This window comes from Paraphaeosphaeria sporulosa, assembly GCF_001642045.1.
Source record: "Paraphaeosphaeria sporulosa strain AP3s5-JAC2a unplaced genomic scaffold CC84scaffold_2, whole genome shotgun sequence".
Classification (NCBI taxonomy): Eukaryota; Fungi; Ascomycota; class Dothideomycetes; order Pleosporales; family Didymosphaeriaceae; genus Paraphaeosphaeria; species Paraphaeosphaeria sporulosa.
In genome coordinates, this window is record NW_017253361.1 from 2,844,608 (window position 1) to 2,864,205 (window position 19,598).

Here is a 19,598-nt window from a genome sequence, read left to right on the forward strand (position 1 = left end):
ATTAGGCCTTAGCGCCATATGCCACAACACCATAACGAACTTCGCGATCTGCTCGTTATAAGAACCTCGGCCAACACATTGAATAATCAACCCATCTCATCTCCAGATCACCGATATTTATTAAATCACTGTGTGAATCTAATAGATATACTACTACTAGTAGTATATTCATGCTTATTAGATAGCCTAGGGTTACCATAACATAAATATACTTTTTTATTTTATTTATAGGAAGACGATAGCTTACCAATTCTATGGCTTTAGATTATGCAATATGCTAATTTCTTTTTTTTAATGATTTTTTTTTTAATTTCTCCAAGTCCAAAATATTAACTTCACACAGCTTAGCAGGCCACGCACTGCTCTGGAGATATTGCCGCTGTCAACGTTGCGGCGTGGAGCTTGCCTGTGACTAGCTAGAACACGGGCAACCTCAATTCTCCCACGAGATCATTTGATAATTATGACTCCTACGACAAGACTGGTCACTATAGTCTGACGTTGACAGACATACATGGGTACATTGACAGAGTGCGGGTTGCCCAGTGTCCGTTCTGGAGGTTCGTCGCATTATTACGAGAACATATCTCACATCGTCAGTACACGTCTCATTGGCTTGTGAACTGACAATTTCACGAAACATATATAAGGAAATCCGAGAGTGTGTCTGATAGTGACAGGACTCTGAGGCTGCAGCGTGGAGCATCATTAAAAAGGCTCATTGAATGGCACGGTTTTCTTCACCGAGCTGGTATCTTGATTCTACGATACGAAAGGCCTTTGCGTCTCAGTCAGTGTGATGAAAGATGAGCGATCAAAGACTGCGGATGTAACGATCTTGATTCAATTACGAAGAAACAAGTGGGGTATCAAGCGAACGTTCGCTTTCCACAAAGCACTACTAACTCACGCTACCTATGGACATTGAACACAATATTGCAAGGAAAGTCCCGCACTAATTTCCATAATTATTTCATACCTTTCCCAGCACCGTCCTGTCATTAAAAAATATAACTGTATCCTCAATCAGTGTGTTATGGGCGACCAATCCACCATGCACTAGTCGTTTTGTTTTCTCGTTACCGTCGTCCGACGGGAGATATTAGTGCCAAAAAGATGGTTTAGACCGTGGGGTTGTGGGTGGGAACGTTGCCACCGAGGCCATCTGAAGCTGGGGCAGCGACAGGAGTCGTTCCGCTAGTGGTCGCGGTCGTTGTGCCGTTGGTAACACCAGTGTTGTTTCCAGTTACAGGGACCCCATAGTCATTTGTCGCACGCTTCTCATGGACAGCGACATCATTGTCGTAATCGGTGATGTTAAGTCCCAATCGCGAAGGTTCGATGTTTCGGTGGCCCCAAATGAGAAGAGCGCCGAAGACAGGCTTAGCCAACAAGTCAAGAATCCCGTAGAAGATGGCTTCTGAGTCAGGCGCAATGACATTGCCGCCTTCACAAACACCCCAGGCAATGGGGTACAGGAGCCAGAGAAGCGAGGTAAGTGAGCCACAGTAGAGGAATGCCTTGCCCACATCATTGCCGAAGCGGTTCGCGTTACGGCGTGATTCCCAACCGAGATGGTACAGAATGTAAAAGAGAGCGAAGTTGCCGAAGGTGAAAAACCCCCACTTGTACCGCGAGGTAACAAGCGCGCCGATGAGTCCAGTGACGATCATGACCCAGTCGGCGAAGATCACGAAGAAGATAGTCGGCCAGGGCATACCCGCAGTCAACATCAGATCCAGCAAGAGGAGAGGCGTCGTGATGAACCAGTCGATGTATCGCACATAGAACATCTCGCGGAATGTGCCGCGAACCTTTGGGTCGGAGCGGAAGAACTCAACCTCAACCGGCGTGAAGCCGAGATTGGAGCCCATGCAGAAGTATGCAATGGCAGCAGTGAACACGACGGCGGACGTGATGTAGTGGAAGATACGGGTGTGACGCGGCTTGCGCACCGCGAGACCCATGAAGGCGAACCCGGCAACAGTCATCACGGCACATACTGTAAAGTACCAGTCTGAGCCTCGTGTGGTGATTCCGATATCTGCCGTACGGCCGTTCACGGTGTTTCCTGAGATGTAAGCTCAAAGTCTTGATAGATGTCTGACAAGGAGCAGGCTCACCGTTCAGACGGAGCGCATTGTTGCGGCGCTCAAGTTGAGCAATTTGTTCTCCCAGAGGACCCATCCTGGTGACCTTGATGTTTTTGATTTGATCGTCGAACAATAGGGATGAAACAGCTCCGTGTTGAGATAAGAAGGCGAAATGATGCTACGAGGTGCTGCAAGACAAGATATAGTCCCTGTGGTCTGATTCTGGGGGTATGACGAAAGCGAAACGCTCTTGCAGAAAACTGACTTCGACAAAACCATCCCTACCAGCGTCAGTTCCAAGATCACGTTGTATTTCCCGATCTCCACCGCCGGATGCACCAGGTAAGACCATTACCACAGCATCGGAAGGATGGGGCTTACCTAGTAAAACACCGCGATTTTCACGAACAGCTCACACTGTGTGCATCGTCGCCACTTGCCCTGTAGCATTTTGCCACGAATTCTATGTTCAGGTCGTAGAACGACCTTGAAGTGGGGTAGGAGCCTGTCGCTCTACTCGCCCTCGACATGGGACTTGCGGAAATGTATGCTTGCAAACCTTGACGACGATGATATCAACACTCTTTCACGCCGGGGCATGGAAATTGCACTAGCGGCAAATAGCCTAGCGACCGCAATACGCCGAAAGCTTACTTCGAACTGACGTCGATCGTCTGAGCTTGGTTTTACATCACTTTGAATAAAGAATCAATTATTCGCATATGATTGGTTTAAGTTACCCCGCGAATCCAAGGCTTGTCGCACCGAAACTGCACGCCGCAGCCCATTGGCAAGTAATGCAGAGCTTGTGTTGCTTAAGTGATTTTGAACGTTGTGGCTGATCATTGCTAGTAACGGGATGTGCAGGCAGTCGACTCTGCATTTATCCATGTGAACATGTGATGCACTCGCTTGCGCTCGATTTGGGGGAGGAAACTTTGATGTGAATATCAATGTCTCAGTAAGGCGGTGGGTCAGTGCTTGTGCTGCACTGACCCCGCAGTTTAATATATGTTTGGGTATCAATTGTAGAGCTTCACTGGTTGAGGGTCTTCCAAGCTACTCCTATGCGCCTCCATCTTGGCACAGTTGCTCTTCCCGCTTTGACAGCATATCCTTTCTGTCGTAAAACTCTACCAATCTCCATGTAGCTTTCTACAGCAACCCTGATAGGTCCGCGGGCCTCGGCAGGTAGCTCGTCGATAGCATCTCGAGCGTTCTCATACAGCGCAAATGCCTTGTCGAGAAGCTTCGTACGCAGTTCCTCAACCCCCGTGCCCTCTGGGTCGTGCAGCACAGAACGGTATGTCTTTCCAGCTGCCTTCAGCCATGTCGTAGGGAGATATACGCGTCCAATTTTGGCGTCCACGGAGATGTCGCGAGCAATGTTGACATACTGAAGTGCTATTCCCATGCGGTTGCCAGATTGGATGATTCGACGTTGGTCTTCCAATGACAGTGATGTACAATAGATGTGAAAGATAAGCTCATTGCACATTTGTGCAACAGTGCCAGCAACCCTTTGCGCGTATACTTCTAGGTCGGCATCAGTCTGTATTGGAGGTGCACGGTTGAACGCGAGATCCATGTCAAAGCCGCGCAAAAGGTCTTGCAAAGGTTGCCGTGATAGTCTCGAGCATGGCAATTGTAGCAATGCGGATCGAGTGTCTTGTGGAAAGCTGTCTGTAACGTATTGTTTGACCGACTTATCAGCCTTCTCAGCGCTTCCATATGCAATGTCTAGAAAGCGCTGCAACCTCGCGATCCACTGCTTCGCATCTTCGGCTGAAGATGCATTATCGACGAGATCGTCAGCAACGCGGCAGAACGAGTACAGCAGCATTAAATCCGACCGCAGCTGTCCCTGGAATGTCGATGAAGCAAGATAAAAGCTTCGGCTCTTTCGTTTCAAGCGGGTGACGGCCTCCTGCAGGCCAATCAAACGCGCTTCGTCGTATCTGGAGGCAGATATACACAATGCGTTGATAAGGGCGATTGGTGAAGGGAGCACTGTCGGCCGGGGAAAGAGTTGTGGAAATGTGTACAAGATGGCCAAAGCATTGTCGAACGCAAGCTGTCCGAAGACGATGAGGGTGTTGGTCAACAGGAAGAACAGGGCTTCCTCGATCTCCAGGCCATCCCAGAGGTGGATACCAAATTTCGTGCCGGAGCTGATGACCCAAGTCCCTCGTTTTAGGGCTAAGGTGTCGATAACCCAAAGATATAGAGTTGGAAGCGCGATCGGTAAGAGGGTGTTGGACAGTGGTAATCCTAAGATGAATTGATATGCGAGGCTCCTGTGCAATCGTGAGTGTCGCTCTATAAGTTTTGCAGTGCTTCGTTACCATAAAAGCAAGAGAAACGGAACCGCCCAAATGAGGATGAGGCCGGTGTAGGTACCTACACCGTTGTCGACAACCAGATGCGAACCCCAGCCGATGGAGACAGCCAGCACGAGCTGGCCAAGGCGTTTATACCACCGCCATTGCTGATTGCAAGGTCCAAGGGGGTGGGACTTCTGTCGCTCTACACGAAGGTAGGCGGGTTGGAAAGTTGGTCTGCTCAAGATGATGTACAACAATGAGGTGTTGTATGTCTGGATAACGAAGAAGAAGACTTCCTCTGAGGGAATTTCGAACAGTTTCGGTCCAACGATGACATGGCTAGGATAGCTCCAGATGCCGGTTCGTATGAGATACGAATCCCAGGGTATGGTGGAGACGACGGCGATCTATCGATGTGAGAGAAAGTCGCGATCCGCACTCGTAAGTACATACTGTTACCAGAAAAAAAATCTTGTAGACGTCCAATCGCGTGAACAAAGGGCGGTAGAACAGTGTAAGGAGTAGGGCAGGTGGGACAGTGTACTTGACATGGCTACACAGCTGGGGTCAGTAGCAACTCGATTCTTCAACTGTGAGCCTCACGTACACAAGTGCATAATCGAAACCCATGGTGGAACAATGAGCGCTCTTTCACATGTGCCCCCGGCCGAACACGGGGATTGAAGGGCACCGAACGCAGGGCACGGTGCTAGAGGGCAGCCGTTCGGCAGCAGATGAATGAGACGCCATTGTTGCGAGACCTGGGGAGCGGTTGGGGCGGACATGACGCGCTGGCGGCGAGGACGCTAGCGGAGACGCGCCGTGCCCCGAAGCGGTTTGGGGCGGCGCATCAAGCTCAAACATGTCGTCATGGATAAACGGCGCTGATCACCCCCAGATGCAGGCCTACAACGAGATCGCGACGCCGGGGCACCACCATCGTTCCAGGCTGCTGTCATCTCGACGTGCAGGTTCCGCTGGCTGCCGGGCCCTGGCGAGCTCGACTGCCACGCTCGGATGACGACGCCGGCACACATGTACCCAATTTCACATGCACGCCGCCCGCAGCAGGTTCGAGCATGAGATTTGAGCCCTGGTGCTGCTCCACCTCGGCGCGCAAATGACATGCGCCAGGTAACGCCCGTCGCTGCTACCTCTACTACTGCTGCTCAATGTGGCCAAGTCTCGCAACCTCACCATGTCCGCCAGAGGACACGAGAGAAAGCAATGGGCACCTCATCCGTACGTGCAAGATGCCACCAGCTGACGGTCCCCTTCACTAACGGCGCTGTAGCTATCTGGCTGGCAACTTTGCGCCGGTAACCACAACCTCAGCGCCGCAGCCTGTCGAGTACTCGGGCACCGTGCCAGATGAGCTCCAAGGGGGCATGTACGTGCGGAATGGCGGCAATCCCATATCCAATTCCGACCTGGGGCGAGACGCCCACTGGTTCGACGGCGATGGCATGCTCACGGGCGTTTGGTTTGATCGCGCTGCAGCCGGTACAAAGCTGCCTACGCCACGCTTTGTCAACCAATTCATCCTGACCGATCTGTGCCTCTCGACTCTTGAAAATTGCACGTTGAGAACGCCTGTCATGCCAAGTATCACCACCTTGGTGAACCCGGTAGCACGAATGGTCGAAATTCTCTGGAGGATCTTTCGAAGCGCCATCTTGGTTCTCTTGTCGCATCTTCCTGGCTCTGCGCAAGCCATCAAGAGGATCAGTGTCGCCAATACAAGCATCTTGTATCACGACGGACGGGCGCTGGCGACATGCGAGAGCGGACCTCCTATACGCATTCAGCTTCCAGGACTCGAGACTGTCGGGTGGTACGATGGAAATCGGACGGAAGGCGAGCCTATAGAAGAGCAGAGAGATGACGGCCCTGGTTTTGGTGGCACTGGAATTAACAGCTGGATGCGCGAGTGGACCACTGGACATCCAAAAGTCGACCCTGCGAGTGGTGAAATGATGCTCTTTCACTGCAACTTCATTCCACCATTCGTCCACTACTCCCTCCTTCCGCAAGAGCAGTCGAAAACCCAGTCGCAGCCATCGGCGTACAAGAAGTTGCTGAACGCCCCAGTGCCGGGATGCTCGGGCGGTAAGATGATGCACGACTTTGGTGTTTCCAGGCATCATACCGTGATTCTGGATCTACCACTCACCCTCTCTCCGTTCAACATGATGAAGAACAAGCCGATCGTCGCCTATGAACCCAAGAAGGCAGCTCGATTTGGAGTTTTTCCTCGCCGGGTTCCTTCGGCAGTGCGTTGGTTCGAGACCAGTGGTTGCTGCATTTTCCACACGGCAAATACTTGGGACGAGTTGGACAGTATGGGTCACACGGTTGCGGTTAACATGCTGGCCTGTCGTCTGACTTCCGCATCCTTGGTATTCAGCGCAGGAAACCTCACACCCCCGCCGCATCCGAATCACAAGGGACCGCAATATAACAAGCGAATGTCCTTCTTTGCGAAGTACGATGATGATGACGGGGTGAAGGACCTAGAGAAGGTTTCAAGTAATGAACGTACGGCTCTACTAGCGGAAGATCATCTCGCAAAATATGGTCCCCCAACTCCACCCATCTCGGAAGACGACGAAGAACAGTGCCGCCTCTATTACTACCGCTTTGACATATCAAATACCGCATCCAACAAGATCACCGACCAATACGCGTTATCGAGCATTCCCTTCGAGTTTCCTACGGTCGCTCCAGATGTGGAAATGTCGTTTGCTCGTTTTATTTACGGTTGCAGCACCTCCAACGCTTCTTTTGGTGCTGCCCTAGGAAAAGCAACAAAAATCGATGTGATCGTCAAGATGGACGCTGAGACCTTGCTCGCACGTGCGAAGGCCACCCCTCCGGACAGCGTATCGGGATGCCTGGATACACGCTCTGTTCAAGAAGTTATCGCCGCCAACAACCCCCAGGATCCTATCCGCATCTTCGAACTCCCGCCACATCACTTCGCGCAAGAAGCGCGGTTCGTATCTCGGCAATCTGCCATCAGTGAAGACGACGGATTTCTTCTGTTCTACGTGTTCGACGAGTCACAGCTTGACGAATCTGGCGAGTGCAAGCCTGATGCGACTAGCGACCTCTGGGTACTCGATGCTATGGATATGCGGACTGTAATCTGCAAGATACATCTGCCTACAAGGGTACCATATGGTCTCCATGGGAACTGGTTCAGTGAGGAGAAGATACAAAAACAGCGGGCAGTAGAAACTTTGAGAGATATGCCGGTAGAGGGAAAGCGGACAACATGGAAGAAAGTCAAGGACTATTTGATAGATGCTCTGAGATAGGCTAAGCCTTTGGTTTTGAACGGAGTTAGTACCGTTGCGCAGCTGGCTGTGCGATCTGAGGCGGATAGATACCCACAAAGTAATGCATAATGTTATCAACGAAATGTGCGCGTGTAATAATTTCCCTTGGTGTGACATGCATGCATACTATAAACAAGTGCTGAGGTATTACCCAGTCTGCGTAAGAGCAGAGACACGCTCATCTGTTTCGGAGCTTAATGTGGGATGATGGCGACTTACACTATGCTGGACATGTGCGAAGTGTGCATGCTGCCAGGAATTCTGCAGAACTGGTATCGCATTTGGGAATAGCAAAGAAAACAAGGTCTAGTCTGACTGCGGTGCGCCTGAAAATCAGTACCTGCGTTGAGTCGAAGGAACTGCTGCTGCGTTGCGTCTCGAGACTCACATTCAAAGGCTTCAACTACCATTCCAACCCCTTCTAACCTGTACTGCCTTATAACGGGGACAAAACTATCACCATGGGCTCCTCTTCATTCAAAGTTCCCATTCTACGTCTCCACTTTCCACTCGCGACGATGCTGAGATTGCCAAGGCGGTGTCTACCTTTACCCAAGTGACCTCGGAAAAGAATATATGGGGTTCCTGGCACTCGGGCGCGAAAAACTTACCAAGATGGTGCCGCCGCAATATCGTAGACTAGGTACGTATCAACAGGCCTTCGCAGACAGTCCGCATCCTCCAATCTGACCCTACTTCACCCAATTATCTCGTCAACTACGTCTCTGCGAATATGATGCCCACTTCCATTACCTCAAATGCCATGACTGGTCCTTTCACCGGTCAGCACACGGCAGACTTCGTCCGCAGCGCCACGATCTACTTACGCGGCGGGTGCTTCGTCGACGTTGGAACACTGCTCATGCGGCACCCAGACTGGATATGCTGGGATAAGTTGACGGAAGCGGGAAGTCCGTACGGATTGGCAATCCCAAGCATCACCAAAGAGAACCGCAAATCAGTTCGTTGCGTGCTGCAAAAGTGACTCGTTCATCCGCCTGCAGCACGAGCTGATGCTGTACTTCTGGAAAGATAAGGCTGAGAGCAAGAGGACAATCATGAGTCATCCACTGATCTAGCTCGTGCTGCAGGCGGGTCGGCCGGAGGTGAGCGAGCCGCTGGGGTGGGATCCCATCGATCTAATCACAATTCCGGAGTATATAGGCTGGCGTTCCAGAGTATGTGCTGGCTTGGCAAGGCGGATGAGGGCTTCAATTGCGCGGAGTATTTTGCGCAACACGTCCTGACGTGGGATGCGCTGGGGGAGAAGTAGGCAGCTGATTGTTTTGTGAAAAGTGTAGGGCCGTATCCGAGGATCATGGAATTGCTTGGAATGCGGAGAGATGCGGGTCAGGAGACGGAGGATTGGAAGGAGGCATATGCATGGACGTGGCGGGTTCTGACGAGGATAGTGCGGTGAGGGTACCTTCTGGATAAATTATGACGGCCACAATTCATCTGAGCGTGCTATGGAGTATGTGGGAGAATGAGGGCAAGAATTGTGGGAAAGATGCCTTTGCGGAGCTGTTGAGGCATGGATCTGTGTAGTATGAGCAAACAAGAGGGGAAACACTGTACCTGAAGGTAGAAAAGCTGGAATGGATCGTGTTTGGCCTCGACTAGGAGATCTACGTGCAAATCAAAAAGAAGAATCGGGTGTCGAGAGAGGCATTCGGAGATGCATATCACGGGCTTACATGGTGAGCGTGCGTTATCAGCATGGCCACTATCGCCGAGGCCGGGATATCTCCATGGTGGTACCACCAACTATGTGTAGGCCCACCAACAGGCTCCTGGAGCGTGCCGACACGCAAATGGCGAGAGAGGCGAATGCGATAGCCACAACACATGCATGGAGCCCCGAATAGCGACGCTGCTGGGGAACTCGCCCACCGTCACCGCGCTCTCGCGGACGCCTCCCCCGCGAAAGCCGCACCCCGTTGAGCCCACGACAACAAACCACCATGGAAATGCTCGCGCGAACGCAGCCCCGACGACGGCGTCTCTGCCTGGTCAGAGCCAGAGCCAGAGCCAGAGCCAGAACCGCCACCAGCACAGTCCGAGCCAAGAGGCTGCGCCGAAGCGGCAGAAGCCCAGCGCCCCGATCGCGAGCGTGCTGAACACGGTTACGCCCTTCAGCGGCCGCCTGAGTGACCTGCTGCTGGACCCGTCCCAGCAGCAGGCGGCACTCAAGCGCAAGAGAGGCGACGAGCCGGCAGACGGTCCGCCGCCGACAGGCGCCGAGAACTCGCTGCTGACGCTGCCGAAGCCGCATCAGCAGCCCAAGAAGAGCACAAAGCGACCGCGCATCCCGCCGCTCTTGCAGGGCCTGCATCAGGTGCCTCCGCAGGCGCAGAGCAGGCTGTTCCCGCCCATCACAAGCGAGTCGGGTGCCTTTGGGCGCGACCGCGGCGACGGCGCACCGCTGCGGGGCACCAACGGCCCAGAGAGGAGGAAGGAGCAGCCCACCGAAACACCGCTCCACGCAGCTCCAGGGGACCGCACGGCTGTCGCGCAACAAGACGCTCAGACCGAAGCACCAGCGAAGGGCGCCTCGGCCTCTGCGAGCGATGAGGAGAGCCGGGCAGCCGCCACCCGCTCTGCGTCGTCGCCAACAACAACGACAGGGACCAAAGAGCTGCGGAAAAGGAACAAGTGGTCGGAGCATGAAACCAAAGACTTGCTGCTCGGCGTCAGCAGATTTGGCATTGGCAGCTGGAAGAAGATTCTTCAGTGCCCCGACTTCACCTTCAATCAGCGCACTGCTGTCGATCTAAAGGACCGCTTTCGCACATGCTGCCCAGGAGAAGGCCTCAAGGCTAGGAAGCCGAAGCGCAAGGGAGATTCCCCTGGCGATAGTTCACAGAGCACGCCTACGTCCTCTACAACGTCGAGCATGTCAAGCAATCCAGATCCCGTTGCGCAGGAAACCCTGGAAACCATCGTCTCGTTGCGGAAACCCCGGGGAGACAACTATCGGAAGGACCGCGTAGACACCCATCGGAAAGGGCCGGCAGAGCTTCGCGAGATGGGTATACACGGCTCGTTCGCCAGAAACAATCGACGCGAACGTCGTGCCTTTACAGAGCAAGACGATGAAAATTTGCTGAAGGGTTTCGAAAAGTACGCATCATCCTGGCATTTGATGAGGGACGACAAGGACCTTGGCTTCTCCACTCGCCAGCCGACTGACCTGCGTGACCGTTTTCGCATTCGATTTCCCGAGATGTTTGCCAAGGCTGGATACAAGCTCAAACCAAAAGCCGAAGCAATGCTGAAGGAGAAAGAGAAGGGAAAGAACCAGGAAACTGCGCATATTCACACTTCGATTACGAGTCAAGACTCTCCGAGCTCGTCCAGAGCGAAAGACTCAGCCTCCGACACTTCCTTTTCCAGCCTGACATCCATCGCCACTTCCAATTCCAATCTCATGCCCCTCGCTCTGCGTGAGTCCTTCCTGACTTCTTTTGCTGGCCCGCTAGACGACTTCGGCGACCTTGACTCGGAGGCAGATGGCGACCACAGCCGTAGTCCCATCATCCTGAATCGCAACATCTTCGAATGGGCGGATGCGAACCCTTCCCAAATGAGTGCAGCTTCCGCTGCCAACCTCCCATCAATGGGGCCCTTCGCTAGCGACGTACCTCTCGGCATCTTCAATGCAACTGATGCCACGCATATCAACCCCATGGCCTTGTTAAACTCCACCGTGCCTTCCTCGACGTCGCAGCCATCCTCGTCCCATGCTACCACCTCGTCGCGCCTTCCCGATCCTTACCATCACGCAAACAATGCTACTGTGGGAACCTTAACAGCAATTACGAAGCATTCATCCGATCCCATGCTGCGCACTCCCAATCTTCCCACCATTGTCTTTCCACATGTCCCCGTATCAAGCGCTCGAAGCGCAGTTCATAATCTTCCTCCACCGGCGGACTTGCTTTCTGGCCTGGAGCCAGACGGACGACCTGAAGCACAGACAGTACCCTCCATGGACGAAGGCCCCAAAATGCGAACGCTGACTCATTCTATATATCTGGCGCGACACTGGCCCCAATGAACAGCATCCCAGGGAGGGAGATGCTGACCTTAGAAAAAGGCTTCTTGCGGGAGCCTTGTAGTAGCCGGGTCGGGGCGGCTGACATGGTGGAAGCCCTCGAAGAGATGTCGTCATGGGTTTTGGAACCAAATGATGCCATGATTTGTACCAGAGTCTCAAATTACTTACCGCGCGCATCCGCTGTCTTGCCCGATCACGAACATGGTCTCTACTGTTGTGTGCTGGCGTGCGATGTATGCCCAACCGTCTCTGACACGTCTTTCTTGTGGCCAAGATGATGTTGCGTGAGGAGAAGAGCTTGGATGGTAAGACTGGCTCGGGGCATGTACTGGAAGAAAGAGATCATGATGACCTAGATTATTCTATGTCAATAACGATACTGGCCAATCGATTATTGATGGTGTCCTTACGTCTTCGTATTCTACGTCTGTACAAGCGAAAAAGCAACAGCGCTAACGGTGCGCATGTCACAAGAAGTGCTACAAGGGCGATGATAGCCTCATCGGATAAGGGCATGTTTGCTGATGCGCTTTTTAATACTGATTGTTATGAAGACGAATCCGATTGCCTTGGTTGGAAGCAGCGTCTAGTGATCAAAGTCAACGATCGTGGCGCATGGTTTGCGGATGGACTACGGGTAGAGGATACCTATGGCAATTGGTGGGCACAGGCCTCAGTCAACTTGTAATTTAATATGCTTGTTGAATTTCTACAGGACTTGACAGTGAGGGTAGTTTGGGCGATGCTTCTTCACTTTTAAATGGAAAGCTGACCAGCGCATGATATCGGTGAACAGCCCTACGAAGGGTTCCCGTGCACAAGCAGGCGCTAAAGAAGCAGTCTTTGCCGTTTTAGGCGGGCGCTGGATAATGACCCCTCTTACCCCACGCTACATGAGGGCTCCGCCACAGGTCGCAGCTTGTACCTCGTATCGTAAGACGGGTGCTCGCGCCGTCGTACATGCCGACATTAGAGGCGTGCCTGAGCACATGATGTTCGGGTGCCGGTACAAGGCATAGATGGTATGTAGATATACGACGGGCCGCACTGGCAGCTGTCGGAGGTATAGGTAGAGCCATGCATTCTCACATTCGCACTCACCCAAAGTTCGGCACTGCCATTTCGTACACTTCATGTCATTGCCTGGACGTGGCCGCCTGTGTCGGCAGGGTCTGGGCGAGCAAGTCCAAGTCGAGTTCACGACCATGCAATGGCATGGAGAGGAGGTCGCGCGAATGGATCGTGACGCACGTGTGTGCACACGCTTACTTTGCCCTCCCGGGGAGATTCTTGCCACCATCTGCATGAGGCGAAGTTCAACGAACCTACTGACTGTTTCCAGGCTCTCAGATGCGTGCGCTGGGCGGATACTGGCAACTGCGGACTTGTATAGTACCCAGATGTGCTGTTTTGCTAGCTGTCTACACGCTGCACCATCATCAACTCGCGCGACTTCATTTTTATACTGTGGGAGAATGAAATAGATTTTGTAGTGGACACAGTGCTCTACATCCCTGTGAGCAGAATAAATTAAGAGGCATAAGCTCTAGCTGGTTTCACACCTACATTTCCCCACGGGCCGCACGTGCTGCGCACCAAGGGACTGGACACCTTCCAGGTCCCGCCCAGGGTGCCAGCTAGTGGCCTCGAAGTCAGAGATACTATAGGTTTGTTAGTACCGCGACTTGGTATGCAACCAAATCAGGTGTGGTGGGGCCTGCGCTCAGAAGAGCCCCTGCCACAGATCGCCCTCGACAGTCTAGATGGACATTTTTACAGGGTATCAGTGCTGTATGGCGAGCTCGCGCATACAGGCCATCTGTCAGCCTTGTACTATAGGTAGAACCCATCATTCTGCCAAATCTGCCGCAGCGCGAAGGTACCGGAAAACATAGCTTGTAGGCTTGAGCCTACAGTCATTTATTTCGCCGCGGATAACGTGAACAGCAAGCGAACCGGCCAGGCAAGCGAGCCGACCACCCTACCAAGATTGCGCACCTTTGTATATAGATGACCTAACACCACAACGAGCTACTATATTATACAAGACAATCTATAGTATTTTTCTTGCACGTGCGCGAGTTGTGTCCTACCTCCCTACAGCTTTTGCAGTGCCTTTTGCCACCTCTGCCTGCACCTGTTCGAGACCTACCATCGCGCGTTTCCCCCTCCAGTTGTGCCTGAACATCCTGTTCAGCAACTAATTCATCTGCCTCCACCTTCGATAGGTCTCCACCCTTCTGTATCCACTTCCTTTTGCGTTGTTTGCGCTCAGATGCAGCCTTATTTGCCTTCTCAAGACGTGCGACCTGACCTGCTAGCAACGCCTATGAATGCACCATCATCTGGGCGCTTTTCTTCAGCTGGTCTAGCATTTCAATAATAGAAGCTGGCGAGGAGCTCTTGTGCTGCCGAATCCAATCGCGAATAAGCGTTGATTGAGCCTCTATCTCACGGGCGTTGCTTGGTGTTTTAGGGTTCCATTTAGCAGCCGTTGGTGTAGGAGGTGTAGGCGTGCGAGGCTTCACTTCAAGCTTAGATAACACAACATCTGGGTTGTGTGGGACTATACCAGTTACTTGGAAGCTTGACTGGATATTCTTCTTTGAAAACGAGCCGCTAAATACCTCCTTTAAGGAGGCTAGGAATGCCTTCTTTTCAATATAGTTGATGTAACTATTTGCCAAGCCTCTAATCTCTTTCCCATATGCCCGCTTTAATGGCGCAAAACACCCCACATTAAGTGGCTAAAGGATGTACGACGAGTGTGGAGGCATATAGAGGGTAATAATCTTGCTTTTCTTACAAAGATCCTAGAACGCAAGCGACTTGTGGCTCTCGTGGCCATTAATAATAAGTAGCCAATGGCTACCCACCGTATGGGCCTCTATATGCTTAATAAAGTACTACAACTAGACTAAACTAAGCTTATTTGTTATCTAGCCATTGTCGCTAACCCTAATACGCCAGTCTTTTGGTATGTCATAATACCAGGAGCTATCGTGGTTCTTAGCTTTAAAGATGAAGAAGGGTGGGATAGCCTAGCCCTTCGCGTTGACTCCTGCGATTAACGTAACCCACTCACAATTGCCAGGTTAAACGCCTATAGGCCGATTGCGTCTCTCTAAAGCAGTAACAACCTTTACGCTTCCTGCAACACCTATAGTGAAGCCAGTCTCGTTAAAGTTATAGGTATCTTCATCTAGAATACCATACTTCCTCTTTGTGTTCTATACAAGGTCAAACTAGGGGCTAATGACCGCTGGATCGCTGCATAGGACTCTCTGGCGATTACGCTATCGAGTTAATTGAGCTTTAAGCTCAGGCTTGCGATGGACGAGGTTGCTGGCCCATTTCTTGCCAACCTGGCCACCACCGCGTACAGCAAGCAGTTGGTTAGCCATTTCGCGCACATAACCTAGCGTAGGCGCAAATCCTCACGCATCTGGCTTTCTTATGTATTAAACAAGCGTGTTTTCTTCGTACTTCGTAAGCCTTGACGAATTGGCTTGAGAATCGCGTCGTGATGTCGTTCCGGCGCGTCGGTCATGGAGGGTGCTTCAACGAACGTTATAGATTGCTGCAGCGCGTCGCTCACTTAAGGACACGTCTTCTTTTATTGCTTGAATAGCTAGGATAACTCTATCCTCATAAGGGAGTATTTCTCTGTTGTGTTGTTGAGACATTGCAGCTGAAAGTAAAGAGTCGCGCAATTTTGGTGGGGTGGTCGGCTTGCCTGGCCGGCTCGCTTGCCTGGCCGGTTCGCTTGCCGTTCACGTTAATATGTATCAAAACAGAGAATTTGCTATGTCAGAAGGTTGTCTCCATGGGCTCGGGAACGAGAATGCACCGCGCTTTTCCCTCAACCAGTTGATACGAGCAAAGCCACTGTTAACCGAATCCCACTCTTTCACCATAAAACAGCTGCCTGAACCAAATGACGCGGGTGCGATGTTGCGCTGACCTCATCTGCAGACATGAAAGAACTGATAGTCCGCACGAAGTCAGCAGCAATAAAGGCCGAACACGTTCGCTCAGCAATTTACAACTGTACCAGCGGCAAGGTGGGTGCCCGCCATCGCTGAGGTGTGACCATGCGCAGAATGCTGATTTGATCGATATCTGTGCGTACTACTGTGTCTAGACATGCATGGCTCAGCACGCCCGGGCGTAGCGTATTCTCGCATCTTCCAATGTCCACGGACCAGACGATTCATCTTGCATCGTAACGCATATTTGGGGTTCCGTAGATAGATATGCTTTTGTTTCATTGAAGGGTGTCGAAACCTCAGAAATCAGACGCAAGTGTAGATGATAGCTCGTATCTCACATAATGTTGGTTGCGAATGTGGTGGACGGACTGCAATGCCACAGCGCCAAGAAATAGGGTCCAACACCAACCTCGGCTGTCCAGCTTCATCATCGCACCCCTCCAGCGTCTTCATTCTGGGACGCAATTTGCAAAATGCCAGACACTACACTGGGCCTTGATCTGGCCTCAAAAAAGTTGAGGAAACGGCAGGACTATCCGTATCGCCTGGATTACCGAACAAGATGGTAAGAACCCAGATCAATCGATTGTACGCGGGCGAACTTGTCTCACGTGACTATGGTCTCTCCTTGGATCGAACGCGTGTTGACAATCAAATGGCAGGGCCGACAACGACATGTTCCACCACCTCAACAACCCCATCTACGGCGTCCTAATTGACTCAATAATCAACGAATACCTCATGACGCGGGTGGGCTACAACACGACCACATACCCGCGCACGGCGCTCGTCGCCAACACATACTGTGACTACTTCGGGCAATTACAGTATCCAGGGATGCTCGAGCTGGGCCTGCGTGTTGTCAAGCTCGGGAAGAACAGCGTCATGTACGAGGTGGGCTTCTTTAAGGAAGGGGACGACGTGGTAAAGGCGGTAGGCGGATTTGTGCAGATATGGGTTATGAGGGATGGTGGAAAGGCGCCGAAAGAGGGGCTGGAGCCGGAAGTGCGGGAGAAGCTGGGGGAGCTGATGCAGCCGGGGTTGAGGGAGAGGAGTAGGCTTTAGAGGCTGGTGAGCAACGTCATGTTCAAGGTGATATTCGATGACTCGTATTTTCATCGTGTACACGTATAATGGTTTCTAGAATATATGCATCCATCTATAACAGATTGGCCTTCCCAAATGTAGAAATAGGGTATATCAAACGCTGACAACGTTGCGACCATAAGCGGCGTTAAGCCTATGCATCTTAATCAAATGACCACCCATTCTATGTTTTACTGCGCAACCTGAGGAAATGTTACTTGCGATTCGTAGTCGTACAATCTGCGGGGTTGTCAGTGCCTACTTCAGTGCACATTAGAGGATGACTTACATGAAAGTCTCGTATCGCACGCCTCTTTTCTGCTGTCTCGCCTTGTTCTGCCCGTCTGCCACCGTTTCATATAAGGAAGGCTCGAAGCTAATCTCTTTCCACGCTTGTACCAATGCACGCCAGTAGCAAGCCTCGGCGGCACCTGTCAGGTATCTTTCGCGGAAGGTCTTCACGTTGTTGTCGGCGATGCGCTTTGCCTTCTCGGGATGCGCCAAGAGGTCATCCATGGTGGAGGACAGATCGGAAAAGTCGCGCTCGACTTCGACGTAGTTCTGCTTGGCGCCTGAGGCGAGGAGCAGGTAGTGGTAGTGCTGGATCCACTGCAGCTTGTGCGAGACGATGACGGAGCGGCAGAGCTGGCGGTATTTGAGGGCGCCGGAATAGGAGCGTCCTGCATCTGTCAGTCCTTGTATCCCAATCTGGGTCTAGGGACATCGTACCCTCGGCGTGCGCAATGAACATGTAGCTGCACTGGTCCACGGGTCCCAAGAAGTGTGCGCCGGGCTCCTTGAACTCGGTATCCTCCCACTTCACCTGGCCAACATCGCTCCAGGACTTGCCCTTGGCAGCCTCGACCAGCGCCCTGCGCAGCTTCGGGGCAAAGTTCAGCTTGCCGCGCCATACGAGTTTCTCCTTCTTCGCGTCCCACGGCTCAAGGCGTTCGCGCTGCATGGCCTCGTCAGCGACCTCGTCGAAGGCGCCGAGCGCAGGCATGTCCCAGCTCCACCAGCCAAAGTCGGGAATCAGCCACAGGTCCTCGTCCTGTGCACGGCGCGCGAGCATCCACAGGGGCTTTTCGGGCTGCGCGGGCAAGTCTTCGACGCTGAGGACGAATTCGATGTTGGCAATGGCGGGGCGGTCGCGGGCAGCCGAGATGGCGCGGTGCAGGGCGGCGAGCGAGGCGACTGCCTTTTGGCGATTGATGTTGTCAACGAGACATGTCTGCAGGATGTAGAGCTATCGCATGTGCGTCAGCGAGGGATTGTGCGGGCGCTCTCTGGCAAGCGTACCTGGCCGTCGTGGATCATGGCGCGCACCATGCCCTTGGTGAGCTCGAAATCCGTCAGGTTCTTCTGTGTCACCAGGCCTCTGCCCTTCCTGAAGTTCTTGGCCCGCTCAATGTCCTCGAACAGGCCGGGGAACGCCGCTGCGCACTGGTCCTCGTCCAGCCCGTAGTTGCTGCCGTCGCGGCGGAAGTCAAACTCCCATGTTTCCAGGGCGTGTGTGGCATTGGCAACGATTGCTGGACGCGCGGCGCAGTCCAGGCAAGACTCGCAGTTGAACGTGGTCGACTGCTGGCAGAGGCAGCGGCCGGCGGGGAGCACCTCCTGCACCGCTTGCGGGAGGGAGGGGTTCTCGGTGCGCGTGCCGTACAGGATGCTGCATATGAGGAAGAAGACGAGCGCGATGCCCGAGATGAAGAACCAGGCCAGGCAGTCCGAAGCGCCGCATCGCCGTCTGAGAATCATGTTCGAGAAGACCTACAACAATGGCATAGGTGAAGATGCACATGCGCGAGGACAAATGGCACAACCGGAGGGCGAACCGGAGCCAAACGGCGTCTCCAAGGCGGCGATTAGTACCAGGTGCTGTACGCAGGCGGTAGTAACAACATGAGGTCCGAGGCTGCTCAAGATGCGCTGCAGGAAGGCCGTCGCAGCGGCTTGTCAGGAGTTGGAGCCATGTTGCAAGTGTCGGATCGCCCTGAGTCTCCGCGCGGCCAGCCACAGAGCCGCGACGTGGTGGAGCTGCGGAAAAGGAGTCGCTAGTGGGCCTGTCCCGGCTGGACTGTCGGCGCGCTACCTCTGACTAGCTCTTTAGTGTCCATCTTTACATCCACCACCCGTCCACTGGCAGACCAAAGAGAATGGGTGAGGTCAGGAACCTGAGCAAGTCTTGGCTGTCGTGAGCTGGGGAACAGAATCCTTCCATGTAGGCCAGCAAGCGAAAGGAAGACATGGGTGCCTCGGGCCGCTGGCGCATCCTGCAGGCAGGTGGGGCAGTGTCGCTCCTTCTCCAGGCACACGACTAAATGCCCGTCGTGCCACGCCTTCTCTTGCTCCCACTTGCAGTCATCTCCACTTCAGCCATGCTTTCCATGCTCGATGGTCGGTGGAACGAACGAGTCAGAATCAGCAAACGAACAAAGATGATCACGGGAACGAGGAGGTGAGAAGACTGTGAGGCATGGATGTTATTGCATCATTCGAAAAGACCTCTGTGCGCGGTTGGCGAGAACACGAGGATCTAGTCCTCCCGAATATTGCTGCACATGTGAACGAGCGACGACTACGAATTGATTCTCCAGACCTGCGAGTGCCAGCCTGACCTGCCGAAGATCGTCTTCACCAAGATCAGGCTCAGGTAGCTGCAGCCGAGGGACGGGCGGAGCAAGAAGACAACCATCATGGTC

At 53.0% G+C, this 19,598-nt stretch overlaps 7 protein-coding genes across 7 annotated transcripts; 4 read left to right on the forward strand and 3 right to left on the reverse strand.

The window, feature by feature from the left end:
• Window positions 1–1,121: 1,121 nt before the first annotated feature.
• CC84DRAFT_1138657 (family A G protein-coupled receptor-like protein) lies at window positions 1,122–2,576 on the reverse strand (the record flags this gene model as incomplete). The annotated part of the gene is made up of 3 exons (XM_018176204.1): window positions 2,475–2,576; window positions 2,124–2,374; window positions 1,122–2,071 (listed from the first exon to the last, which is right to left on the reverse strand). Exons 2-3 carry the CDS (start codon window positions 2,185–2,187, stop codon window positions 1,122–1,124), a joined length of 1,014 nt encoding a protein of 337 aa, XP_018040624.1. The 5' UTR covers window positions 2,188–2,374; window positions 2,475–2,576.
• A 472-nt stretch (window positions 2,577–3,048) lies between these two features.
• On the reverse strand, window positions 3,049–5,162 carry CC84DRAFT_1112403 (Lycopene beta-cyclase). Its single transcript, XM_018175317.1, has 4 exons — window positions 5,025–5,162; window positions 4,871–4,970; window positions 4,439–4,824; window positions 3,049–4,390 (listed from the first exon to the last, which is right to left on the reverse strand). The coding sequence occupies exons 1-4, from the start codon at window positions 5,045–5,047 to the stop codon at window positions 3,130–3,132; spliced, it is 1,770 nt and encodes a 589-aa protein (XP_018040625.1). The 5' UTR covers window positions 5,048–5,162; the 3' UTR covers window positions 3,049–3,129.
• Window positions 5,163–5,308: 146 nt separating this feature from the next.
• CC84DRAFT_1112407 (carotenoid oxygenase) lies at window positions 5,309–7,838 on the forward strand. Its single transcript, XM_018175318.1, has 2 exons — window positions 5,309–5,659; window positions 5,712–7,838. Exons 1-2 carry the CDS (start codon window positions 5,616–5,618, stop codon window positions 7,735–7,737), a joined length of 2,070 nt encoding a protein of 689 aa, XP_018040626.1. The 5' UTR covers window positions 5,309–5,615; the 3' UTR covers window positions 7,738–7,838.
• A 224-nt stretch (window positions 7,839–8,062) lies between these two features.
• Window positions 8,063–8,834, forward strand: CC84DRAFT_1236763 (uncharacterized protein). The gene has a single exon (XM_018183883.1). The coding sequence runs from the start codon at window positions 8,492–8,494 to the stop codon at window positions 8,741–8,743; it is 252 nt and encodes an 83-aa protein (XP_018040627.1). The 5' UTR covers window positions 8,063–8,491; the 3' UTR covers window positions 8,744–8,834.
• A 586-nt stretch (window positions 8,835–9,420) lies between these two features.
• CC84DRAFT_475996 (uncharacterized protein) lies at window positions 9,421–11,955 on the forward strand. Its single transcript, XM_018186417.1, has one exon. The coding sequence runs from the start codon at window positions 9,611–9,613 to the stop codon at window positions 11,816–11,818; it is 2,208 nt and encodes a 735-aa protein (XP_018040628.1). The 5' UTR covers window positions 9,421–9,610; the 3' UTR covers window positions 11,819–11,955.
• Window positions 11,956–16,077: 4,122 nt separating this feature from the next.
• On the forward strand, window positions 16,078–16,984 carry CC84DRAFT_1193781 (Thioesterase/thiol ester dehydrase-isomerase). Its single transcript, XM_018181324.1, has 2 exons — window positions 16,078–16,375; window positions 16,473–16,984. The coding sequence occupies exons 1-2, from the start codon at window positions 16,284–16,286 to the stop codon at window positions 16,873–16,875; spliced, it is 495 nt and encodes a 164-aa protein (XP_018040629.1). The 5' UTR covers window positions 16,078–16,283; the 3' UTR covers window positions 16,876–16,984.
• On the reverse strand, window positions 16,915–19,069 carry CC84DRAFT_1161241 (uncharacterized protein). Its single transcript, XM_018177684.1, has 4 exons — window positions 18,196–19,069; window positions 17,626–18,142; window positions 17,186–17,576; window positions 16,915–17,136 (listed from the first exon to the last, which is right to left on the reverse strand). Exons 1-4 carry the CDS (start codon window positions 18,652–18,654, stop codon window positions 17,088–17,090), a joined length of 1,416 nt encoding a protein of 471 aa, XP_018040630.1. The 5' UTR covers window positions 18,655–19,069; the 3' UTR covers window positions 16,915–17,087.
• Between the last annotated feature and the right edge of the window lie 529 nt (window positions 19,070–19,598).

Coding starts and splice junctions, on each gene's coding strand:
- CC84DRAFT_1236763 (XM_018183883.1), top strand. CDS start 8,492: ATGATGCCCACTTCCATTACCTCAAATGCCATGACTGGTCCTTTCACC.
- CC84DRAFT_1161241 (XM_018177684.1), bottom strand. CDS start 18,654: ATGATTCTCAGACGGCGATGCGGCGCTTCGGACTGCCTGGCCTGGTTC. Junction 18,143..18,195: donor CCATGATCCACGACGGCCAG/GTACGCTTGCCA, acceptor CACATGCGATAG/CTCTACATCCTGCAGACATG. Junction 17,577..17,625: donor GTTCATTGCGCACGCCGAGG/GTACGATGTCCC, acceptor TGACAGATGCAG/GACGCTCCTATTCCGGCGCC.
- CC84DRAFT_1112407 (XM_018175318.1), top strand. CDS start 5,616: ATGTCCGCCAGAGGACACGAGAGAAAGCAATGGGCACCTCATCC. Junction 5,660..5,711: donor AAGCAATGGGCACCTCATCC/GTACGTGCAAGA, acceptor ACGGCGCTGTAG/CTATCTGGCTGGCAACTTTG.
- CC84DRAFT_475996 (XM_018186417.1), top strand. CDS start 9,611: ATGGAGCCCCGAATAGCGACGCTGCTGGGGAACTCGCCCACCGTCACC.
- CC84DRAFT_1112403 (XM_018175317.1), bottom strand. CDS start 5,047: ATGGGTTTCGATTATGCACTTGT. Junction 4,971..5,024: donor GGTTTCGATTATGCACTTGT/GTACGTGAGGCT, acceptor CCAGCTGTGTAG/CCATGTCAAGTACACTGTCC. Junction 4,391..4,438: donor CCGTTTCTCTTGCTTTTATG/GTAACGAAGCAC, acceptor ACGATTGCACAG/GAGCCTCGCATATCAATTCA.
- CC84DRAFT_1193781 (XM_018181324.1), top strand. CDS start 16,284: ATGCCAGACACTACACTGGGCCTTGATCTGGCCTCAAAAAAGTTGAGG. Junction 16,376..16,472: donor CTGGATTACCGAACAAGATG/GTAAGAACCCAG, acceptor ATCAAATGGCAG/GGCCGACAACGACATGTTCC.